The following is an 11,416-nucleotide window of genomic DNA, read 5'->3' on the forward strand; positions in this document are numbered from 1 at the left end:
CTCCTAGCTACACGTTAACGCGCAAAATGTAGGGTTAGGTGAGGTATTGGTACAGGGCCAAAGACTTTAAACTCAAATGTGTCTAATTTACTCACATCTCTGGTTCTTAAAAGTCTTTAAAATGTATGAAAAAACACATATTTAAATAGTTTAAGATCGCTAAAACGCTATAAACGGCCCTGTATCACGGCCACCATACGAGCTTTAATGCCGCGTCATCTTACCGTCACGTCGCGCCCTGATGACGTAGGCAGGCAGCTCCGGAGCTGGCAGCGGACAGACATGGCTGCGTCCACGGAGCGGAGCCGCGGCGGCGGCGGCGGCGGCGGCGGCGGCGGAGGCTGGTTCCTCGTGGGTCCGCGGGCAGCGGGGCCTTGGTGGCGGCTCGCGGTGCTTCTCCTGTCGGTGTCCTCGCTGCCGACGGTCACGGCGCTGGTGGAGGGCCTGTACTGCGGCACCGAGGTCTGCTACGACGTGCTCGGCGTCGACCGGGAGGCCTCCAAGGCGGAGATCGCCAGGGCTTACCGGCAGCTGGCCCGCCGGTACCACCCGGACCGGTTCAGGCAGCGAGAGCCGGGAATGGAGGAGGAGACCAAGGAGTCGGCGCACGACCGCTTCCTGCTCATCGCGACCGCGTACGAGACGTTAAAGGTGGGTTTAAAAGTGTCGCTGAGAGAGGGAAGTTTAACTTTTACCTGGTGCCACGTTTATTATCGTCCTGATGGAAACTGTGACAGGAACGACTGTTATAACCCGAGAATATTCACCGTTTTACATGAAATCTTTAGTATTATTATATACTTATATGTATTTAAGTCATTTATGCTGAAATAACTTACTGGTATCTAACATAGAACAAGAAATGTCACAATTATAGAAGATTTAATACTTATCGATTAGTTGTTTTGGTCTGAAAGTCATTTTTAATTTAAATCTTTATTATTATTATATACTTAAGATATGTATTTAAGTCATTTATGATGAAATAACTTACTGGTATCATAATTATAGAAGATTTATCTTTTATTGTTTTGGTCTGAAAGTGTCAGAAAATGTCAGTTTGGCGTTTTAACTGTTGTTTTTTATTATTATTTGTTTTAAGGAGCAAATAAACCAGAAAATATTCATATTTAAGTTACTGAAAAATTATGTAAAAAATATTGTGATTTTTTTTTAAAGTACTCTAATTGTAGTGAATTCAATTTTAAGTCGTTAAAATATTTTGTTGTGAGTGAAAATGCCGTTTAACTAACTTTATTTTGAAGTGCCACAATTCAACATGATTGACGTGATTTCAGTGCATTCTGGAGACATCTTTAAAGTTTAAACTGTTGAAAATTTAATGATTTATATTAAAATGAAATCCAATAAAGAAATTGTTAAAAAATAATATATATATATATATATAATAGGCACTATTTGCATTTGTGTCCTGTAACAGTGCGTGTTTTAGCTAGTAAAGTAATTTTTAAATATTGAGATAATTTCATTTCCAGTAACAGATTGTGTGTGTGTGTGTGTGTAGGATGAAGACGCTCGGCGGGATTACGACTACATGCTGGACCATCCTGAGGAGTATTACCAGCACTACTACACCTACTACCGCAGACGGCTCACGCCTAAAGTGGACGTCCGCGTCGTCATCCTCATCACCATCTGTGCCATCTCCATATTCCAGGTACGACCGAAAAGAAAGTGGATTTATAAAACGCCGTCTTCACCAGTTTAAGTCTACGACGTCTTTAAGAACATGTTCACGTCTTTATTGTTAGACAGAATTTGACAAAAACATCAGACTATAGTATGTCGTCCAAAATTTAAAAAAAAATGTTTTGGTCCAAAATTTGACGTTATACTATTGTATGTCGTCCAAAATTTCTAAAAAATTTGGAAACAAATTTTGGTCCAAAATTTTACATAAACATCATACTATACTATGTCGTCCAAAATTTCAAATTAAAAAAAAAAAATGTTGGTCTAACATTTGACAAAAACGTTATACTATAGTATGTCGTCCAAAATTTCAAAAAAAAATTGGTCCAAAATTTTTCATAAACATCATACTGTACTATGTCCAAAATTTCAAAAAGAAAAATGTTGGTCCAAAATTTGACAAAAACATCATACTATATTATGTCGTCCAAAATTTAAAAACATTTTTGAAAAAAAAATTTGGGTCCAAAATTTGACAAAAACCTCATACTATATTATGTCGTCCAAAATTTAAAAACATTTTTGAAAAAAAAATTTGGGTCCAAAATTTGACAAAAACCTCATACTATATTATGTCGTCCAAAATTTAAAAACATTTTTGAAAAAAAAATTTGGGTCCAAAATTTGACAAAAACGTCATACTATATTATGTCGTCCAAAATGTAAAAAAATTTGGGAAAAAATTTGACAAAAACGTCATACTATACTATGTCGTCCAAAATTTCAAATAAAAAAAAATAATAATTTGGTGCAAAATTTTACAAAAATGTCATACTATATTATGTCAGTCCAAAATTTCAAAAAAAATTGACGAAAACATCATACGTACATACATCAATGTGGCCATAGCAACAGTGTATAGCTCTTTTTTGTAACCTCCTCCTCCTCCTCCTCTGCGCCTCCTCTCCTGCAGTATTACAGCTGGCACAGCAGCTACAAGGAGGCCATCAACTACCTGGTGACGGTGCCCAAGTACCGCATCCAGGCCACGGAGATCGCCAAGCAGCAGGGCCTCCTCAACCGCACCAAGGAGAAGGGCAAGAACCGGCGCTCCAAGGAGGAGATCCGGGAGCAGGAGGAGGAGGTGATCCGCGACATCATCAAGACCAAGATCGACATCAAGGGAGGCTACCAGAAGCCCAACCTGTCCGACATCCTGCTCTGTCAGATCGTGCTCTTCCCTTACTACCTGACCACCTACGTGGCCTGGTACGCCTCCTGGTTTTACCGCTTCACCATCTGCAGAGAGGAGTACGGAGAGGAGGAGAAACTCTACATCATCAGGTCAGTTCAACGTGGACGTCACGGCGTAGTTCAGGTTTTAAATAACAATAAAACCTACGTCAGGTTAAGTCTACGACGTCTTTAAGAACATGTTCACGTCTTTATCTGAAGTTTGTAAAACCACTCACTCTCCCACACCAAAGCCCGTAGAGAAAACCAGTGATTTTAGCTCACAGGGACACAGGAGCTGCTGGTCTACTGCTGCCTCGTGTGGTCACTTTGTGTCACTGCAGTAAATCTGAACGGAGGATTTTAAAAGCCGAAGTCACTAAAATCAGTCATTGTAAGTTAGTGATGGAGGCAGCAGTGGATCAACAACTTCCTGTGAACTCCTGTGTGCTGTGATGTTAAAATCACTGGTTTTCTCTATGGGCTTTGGTGTGGGAGAGTGAGTGGTTTACAAACTTCAGTTTACACAAGGAAAAGTCTGTCTAACAGTGAAATAAAGACTAAAGAGAATTAGTTTAAAATGTTTTTTTCCCTTGAAACGGAAGTTTGTAAACCACTCACTCTTCTCACACCAAAGCCCGTAGATAAAATCAGTGATTTTAACATCACGGCACACAGGAGTTCACAGGAGTTGTTGATCCACTGCTGCCTCCATCACTAAGTTACAATGTCTGATTTTGTCAATTCAGCATTTAAAATCCTTTGTTCAGATTAACCTCAGTGACACAAAGTGACCACACGAGGCAGCAGTATGTCATTTTCAAAAAATATTGGGGAAAAAATTTTGGTCCAAAATTTGACTAAAATGTTGTACTATATGTTGTCCAAAAAAACTTTTTTTTTATGAAAAATGTTGAAGAAAAAAAAAATATTTATTTTTTTTGAAAATTTTGAAGAAAGTTGAAAAAAAATGATGAAAATTTTGGAAAAAATTTGACCAAAAAGTTGATAAAAACGTCAAATTATACTATGTTGTTCAAAATTTCAAATTTTTTGGAAAGAAAAATGTTGGTCCAAATTTGACAAAGACATCATACTATACTATGTCGTCCAGTATTACTATGAGGTTTGGTGTGTTCTGAGCACAGATATTGGTTTTGAACACTGACTTCTGTCATAAATTGTTGTTGTTGTTGTTGTTGTCGTCGTTATTGTTGTTGTCATGGCGACACACCGTCTCATCGCTCTCTTACCTCGTGTCTGAACTCTCAGGAGAAACATGAAGATGTCTCAGTCTCAGTTCGACAGCCTGGAGGCAAACATGCGACAGACTTTCCTGGAGAAACGGCTGTGGATGAGAGAAAACTACGAGGTTTGACTTCATTTTCTCGGCTACAAAAATGTGTGTTTAATTTAATGTGAATTAAAGTAATAAAAGGATTTATAACTGTGTGTGTGTGTGTGTGTGTGTGCGCAGCCGTACAGGAAGGAGCAGGAGGAGGAGATGAAGGTCAAGATGGCCACCGACCCGAGGATGAAGAGGTACCGGCGCTGGATGAAGAACGAGGGACCGGGTCGACTCACGTTCTTCGACGACTGAGCCAACCGACCTGACGACGTACACTTTGCCTGCCTCAGTGCCCACGAGCACGGACAACGACGCCTGCACACACACACACACACACACACGTCAGCTGTGGAATAAACCAGAAACTGAGAAAATAAGACTTTTATATTATTAATATTATTATTATTTTACACTTTCTCTGTCGACGTCTCCAGCGTTTTTTTCTTTCGTTTTCTCGGCTGCTGAAAACACAGAAGGACGACTTTTGGTGTTGGGAGTTTTTGGCCCCTCCCCCTTCCTCCTTTGGCTCCTCCTCCTCCTCCTCACGCTGCTGCTGCACGGCGTCGGTGACGTGTGTGAAATACAATGTTCAACTTGTGATGAATAAATAAACCAGGGCCAGAGTATTTTTTTAAGAACAATGACACGTTTGGTTCTTTCTCTGAATGAATGAATGAATGAGTGAATGAAAACCATGTGTTTACATTAAATCAGTGCTTTAAACTTTTAAAGACATTTTTTAAATCGTCTCTGTGGACAAAACTGACGTCACGTGACATCATCAGCACCGACTACAGAGTTACCAAGGGTCCTTGAGATCCTTGAAAAGTTTTTGAAAATCATCCCTAAATAGACGTTTTGTGCAAGAAAGAATTTCAGTTGATATTTAAGTAAATGTCCCCTCTTCAGGGTTCCCACTGGTCCTTGAAGTCCTTGAAAGTTTTTGAATTTGAAAAAACTAATTCAAAAGTGACTTGGATTTTGTCCAAGGAAAAAATTAAGTTGATATTTGAACATGTTCTTAAGACGTTGTAGACTTAAACTGACGTAGATTTAATTAGTTTAAAAACATTTTTTTCCTTGAAACTGAAGTTTATAACCACTCACTCTCCTCACACCAAAGCCCATAGAGTAAACCAGTGATTCACAGGAGTTGTTGATCCACTGCTGCCTCCATCACTAAGTTACAATGTCTGATTTTGTCAATTCAGCATTTAAAATCCTTCGTTCAGATGAACCTCAGTGACACAAAGTGACCACACGAGGCAGCAGTATGTCGTTTTCAAAAAAAATTGGGAAAAAAATTTTGGTCCAAAATTTGACTAAAATGTTGTACTATATGTTGTCCAAAAAACTTTTTTTTTTTTTATGAAAAATGTTGAAGAAAAAAAAAAAAATTTTTTTGAAAATTTTGAAGAAAAAGTTGAATTTTTTTTTTAAAAAAATTGAAAAAATAATGAAAATTTTGGAAAAAATTTGACCCAAAAGTTGATAAAAACGTCAAATTATACTATGTTGTTCAAAATTTCAAATTTTTTCGAAAGAAAAATTTTGGTCCAAATTTGACAAAGACATCATACTATACTATGTCGTCCAGTATTACTATGAGGTTTGGTGTGTTCTGAGCACAGATCTTGGTTTTGAACACTGACTTCTGTCATAAATTGTTGTTGTTGTTGTCATCATTGTTGTCGTCATGGCGACACACCGTCTCATCGCTCTCTTGCCTCGTGTCTGAACTCTCAGGAGAAACATGAAGATGTCTCAGTCTCATATTTGAGATAAATGTCAGGGTTCTCATGGGTCCTTGAAATCCTTGAGTCTTGGAATTTGAAAGAAAAAAAATTCAAGGCCCTTGAAAGTTTTTGAAAATGTCCTTAAGTAGACATGGGTCCTTGAAAGTGCTTGAATTTTGTCCAAGAAAGACATTAAATCAATATTCAGGGAAACAGTCTCCATCGCCGATGGAGCCAGTTTTTGAATTTGAAATAAAAAACTATGACAAATTCAAGGCCCTTGAATGTTTGAAAAAAATAAGACATGGGTGATTGAAAATGCTTGAATTTCACCAAAGTTGATATTTGAGGTAAGTGCTTGAATTTGAAAGAAAAAAAATTCGAGGTCCTTGAACGTTTTTGAAAATGTCCCTGAGTATACATGGGTCATTGAAAGTGCTTGAATTTTGTCCAAGAAAGTAGTGCTCTAGTTATTTTTTTTGTATTTTATCACGTGAGGGCGCCTCCTACTGGCCGATCTAAGCCGCTGCTTCAGCTTAAAGGTCACTGTTTAAAAAAGTGCTTTACAATAATCAATTAGCTCCACCTACGACTACAAGTGGGTGGGAATAAACGCAGGGGGGGGGCGGGGGGTAAGTAAGTTTGAAGTTAGCATAATAGACATGAGGGACACGAGGGACACGAGGAAAACGAGGGAAACGAGGGACACTAGGGACATGAGGGACATGAGAGACACTAGGGACACGAGAGACACGAGGGACGCGAGGGACGTGAGAGACATAAGGGACATGAGGGACATAAGGGACGTGAGGGACATGAGAGACATAAGGGACATGAGGGACGTAAGGGACATGAGGGACATGAGAGACACGAGAGACACGAGGGACACGAGAGACACTAGGGACACGAGAGACACGAGGGACGCGAGGGACGTGAGAGACATAAGGGACATGAGGGACATAAGGGACGTGAGGGACATGAGAGACATAAGGGACATGAGGGACGTAAGGGACATGAGGGACACGAGAGACACGAGGGACACGAGGGACACAAGAGACACGAGGGACACTAGGGACACGAGGGACACGAGAGACACGAGGGACGTGAGAGACGTGAGGGACATAAGGGACGTGAGGGACATGAGAGACACAAGGGACACGAGGGACACTAGGGACATGAGGGACACCAGGGACACCAGGGACACTAGGGACATGAGGGACATGAGGGACATGAGGGACACGAGAGACACGAGGGACACTAGGGACACGAGGGACACGAGAGACACGAGGGACGCGAGGGACATGAGAGACATAAGGGACACAAGGGATGTAAGGGACGTGAGGGACATAAGGGACATGAGGGACATAAGGGACATGAGGGACATGAGAGACACGAGAGACACGAGAGACACGAGGGACACTAGGGACACGAGGGACACGAGAGACACGAGGGACACTAGGGACACGAGAGACACGAGGGACATGAGAGACACTAGGGACATGAGGGACACGAGGGACATGAGGGACACGAGAGACACGAGGGACACTAGGGACATGAGGGACACGAGAGACATGAGGGACACGAGAGACATGAGGGACATGAGAGACATGAGGGACACGAAAGACATGAGGGACACGAGGCACACAAGGGATACGAGGGACACGAGAGACACGAGAGACACGAGGGACACGAGGGACACGAGAGACATGAGGGACACGAGAGACATGAGGGACACGAGAGACATGAGGGACATGAGAGACATGAGGGACACGAGGCACACAAGGGACATGAGGGACACGGACACAAGAGACATGAGGGACATGAGAGACATGAGGGACACGAGGCACGAGGGACACGGACACGAGAGACATGAGGGACACGAGAGACATAAGGGACATGAGGGACACGAGAGACATGAGGGACAGAAGAGACATGAGGGACACAAGGGACGTGAGTGACATGAGGGACGTGAGTGACATGAGGGACACGAGGCACACAAGGGACATGAGGGACACGAGAGACATGAGGGACACAAGAGCCATAAGGGACACGAGAGACATGAGGGACACGAAAGACATGAGGGACACGAGAGACATGAGGGACACGAGAGACATGAGGGACACGAGAGACATGAGGGACACGAGGCACACAAGGGATATGAGGGACACGGACACGAGAGACATGAGGGACACGAGAGACATGAGGGACACGAAAGACATGAGGGACACGAGGCACACAAGGGATATGAGGGACACGGACACGAGAGACATGAGGGACACGAGAGACATGAGGGACACGAGAGACATGAGGGACACGAAAGACATGAGGGACACGAGGCACACAAGGGATATGAGGGACACGGACACGAGAGACATGAGGGACACGAGAGACATGAGGGACACGAGAGACATGAGGGACACGAAAGACATGAGGGACACGAGGCACACAAGGGATATGAGGGACACGGACACGAGAGACATGAGGGACACGAGAGACATGAGGGACACGAGAGACATGAGGGACACGAAAGACATGAGGGACACGAGGCACACAAGGGATATGAGGGACACGGACACGAGAGACATGAGGGACACGAGAGACATGAGGGACACGAGGGACATGAGGGAGACATGAGGGACAAGAGGGAGACGAGAGACATGAGGGACACTTTGAACATGAGGGACACTAGGGACATGAGAGACATGAGGGACACAAGGAACATGAGGGACAAGAGGATGACGAGAGACATGAGGGACACTATGAACATGAGGGACATGAGAGACATGAGGGACACGAGAGACATGAGGGACACGAGGGACATGAGGGAGACATGAGGGACAAGAGGGAGACGAGAGACATGAGGGACACTTTGAACATGAGGGACACTAGGGACATGAGAGACATGAGGGACACAAGGAACATGAGGGACAAGAGGATGACGAGAGACATGAGGGACACTATGAACATGAGGGACATGAGAGACATGAGGGACACGAGGGACAAGAGGGAGACGAGAGACATGAGGGACACTAGGGACATGAGGGACAAGAGGATGACGAGAGACATGAGGGACACTATGAACATGAGGGACATGAGAGACATGAGGGACACGAGGGACAAGAGGGAGACGAGAGACATGAGGGACACTAGGGACATGAGGGACAAGAGGATGACGAGAGACATGAGGGACACTATGAACATGAGGGACATGAGAGACATGAGGGACACGAGGGACAAGAGGGAGACGAGAGACATGAGGGACACTAGGGACATGAGGGACAAGAGGATGACGAGAGACATGAGGGACACTATGAACATGAGGGACATGAGAGACATGAGGGACACGAGGGAGAGGACAGAACGTAGGTCTCCAGTGTGGGGACGACCCCTAAAGAAAGGAGCCGCAGAGAAGACTGAACAGGAAACAGGTGTTTGAGTCTGACGTTAACTCTTCATCTGATTCTGAGAAAGATTGAAAACAGCAGTTTGAAACGTGAACGATGAACAGGTGGTTTTTTATCTTCCTTTTCTACGAGATTTTATCGTTTACTGCATCGATAACACTTGTAGCTCGTAGTCTCTCTGTGTGTGTGTGTGTGTGTGTGTGTGTGTGTGTGTGTGTGTGTGTGTGTGTGTGTGTGTGTGTGTGTGTGTGTGTGTGTGTGTGTGTGTTCTCTTATTGCAGGCTGCAGGATCCAGATCTGAGGCTATTATCATTATTATGATGCTGTCATTAAAGTTATATATACTTTGGAGTTACAATATTCCAATAATATGGAAAAATATTTGGGCGTTCCCACCCAAGGTCAACTCGGAGGGGACTTCCGACGCAAATGGAACGCACCATTAAAATGACACGGCAAAATATGCATTCACGCAAGAAATAGATTTTCCAGGGAAATGCAAATGTTTTTATGCTCCACCGACACTATGATGTTGTTTTTTTTTAAAGCTAATTTTATTGATGATTCGTTTACAAAAAAAAAAAACACACAAAAAAAATTTCTAAGTAACTACTTTGTTTGTCCGTTTAAAAAATATCCGTTTGAATCCATTCAGAAGCTAATTCCAGGACGGTGAACGCCGCGATCCTCGGACATCGAGGGTCCTGCTGTCTCTTACTATAAGTGTTTTGTTTTTTAAAATCTGCCGAGACGCTGCCCTCTGCTGGTAGCTTCCATCTTTGTTTTGTTGGGTCGGGACAACGTTTGTGTCCAATTTCAGCCAAAAACAACGAAGGGGGGGCCTAAGAAATGCTAATCTAGTGTGGCTAAGCATAAAGTGGACAACAGACTGAATCCGAGTCCAATCCGATCTTAAGGAACAGGAAATGACATCATCCACAGAGGCTACTGGGCGCTAACGGCAGTTAGCATTTGGAAAAGTGATCATTTGCAGGCTCTAGCAGGCACATTGCCGTCATATACAACATTCATCCACTGGACAGATAAATCCTCTGAGGCTGGAGGTTTGCGTAGAACTCTGTGCTGCACTGTGGAGCCAAGAATAGATTTTTTTTCTCGGAACTTCCGGGTTTTCGGATACCGCCGCCCTCGCCGGCGCTCTCTCGTGTGTTTTGTCGGGACAAAGCGGGAACTCCGCGAGACAACTCCGGGGGAATTTAGAGCATTGCGACGTGCTAACGACCGCGGAAGTGAGCATCGCGTGTTTTTATCTCCCGTACTTAGACTGAGGAGGACAAACAAAAACACGAGTGAGTCATCTTTTTTCACACCAGAGTCTCAAATATAAGGATTTAAATGGATTAAAAAGTTGATTTTGCATAATACGGGGGACCGTTTAACCAGGCGCACCACCTCACGCGACTCCCCTCGATGCTAACGATGACCGAGCTAGCGTACGTTTGGGAAAATCCACGACCACTCCCTTGGGTTGGGTTCCCCCCGTAGCTCGCGGAACGAGCGGTTTTCCTCGTGAACCCGCTAAGGCGACGACGAAAGCTGCGAATCGTCTTCGCCGTTTTGCAGGAGTTAGCGCTCACGGTGTCCTGAGCCGAGGGTGGAGCAGCGAAGACGTGGAGACGGATTCACAGGGCAAAGGAGAGGATCAAGGCGGCGCTGATGAAGACGACGAAACAAATGAGGCAGTATATCTCGGTGAACGTCAGCGACCACTTGCTGCACTTCCTGGTCTGCTTGAACAGCTTCTCCGTGCGCCGCCGCAGGTGGAAAACGACGATGGCCTCCACGTCGGCGTCCTGCTCCAGCAGCATGCACTTCAGCTTGTCGCCGTACTTCTCCTGCAGGTCCTGGAAGACGACCTTGGCCAGTACCTTGGCCTTGCCGATGTGCGGAACCGGCCCGCGGACGGCGGCCAGTCCCTTGCGCGTTTTCTTCACGATGCGCGAGATGTGGAAGACCTTCTCCGCCTCCGAGAGGCCCTTGAGAGCGTTCGCCCTCTGGAAGACGTGGTAGACCGTCGTCGC

General features: G+C 44.3%; 1 protein-coding gene across 1 annotated transcript; it reads left to right on the forward strand.

Moving 5' to 3' along the window:
• The first annotated feature begins 268 nt into the window (after positions 1 to 268).
• dnajc25 (DnaJ (Hsp40) homolog, subfamily C, member 25) lies at positions 269 to 4,875 on the forward strand. The gene is made up of 5 exons (XM_083891322.1): positions 269 to 651; positions 1,526 to 1,678; positions 2,627 to 2,997; positions 4,159 to 4,258; positions 4,364 to 4,875. The coding sequence occupies exons 1-5, from the start codon at positions 283 to 285 to the stop codon at positions 4,484 to 4,486; spliced, it is 1,116 nt and encodes a 371-aa protein (XP_083747448.1). The 5' UTR covers positions 269 to 282; the 3' UTR covers positions 4,487 to 4,875.
• Positions 4,876 to 11,416: the final 6,541 nt, after the last annotated feature.

The sequence above is a fragment of the Microchirus variegatus genome (assembly GCF_963457635.1).
Source record: "Microchirus variegatus genome assembly, chromosome: 1".
NCBI classification, from domain to species: domain Eukaryota; kingdom Metazoa; phylum Chordata; class Actinopteri; order Pleuronectiformes; family Soleidae; genus Microchirus; species Microchirus variegatus.

What these genes read in the sequence shown, in the direction of transcription:
- dnajc25 (XM_083891322.1), top strand. Translation starts at nt 283, where the DNA reads ATGGCTGCGTCCACGGAGCGGAGCCGCGGCGGCGGCGGCGGCGGCGGC. An exon ending in GAGAAACTCTACATCATCAG is followed by an intron (nt 2,998 to 4,158) that starts GTCAGTTCAACG and finishes CTGAACTCTCAG; the next exon opens with GAGAAACATGAAGATGTCTC. An exon ending in GGATGAGAGAAAACTACGAG is followed by an intron (nt 4,259 to 4,363) that starts GTTTGACTTCAT and finishes GTGTGTGCGCAG; the next exon opens with CCGTACAGGAAGGAGCAGGA.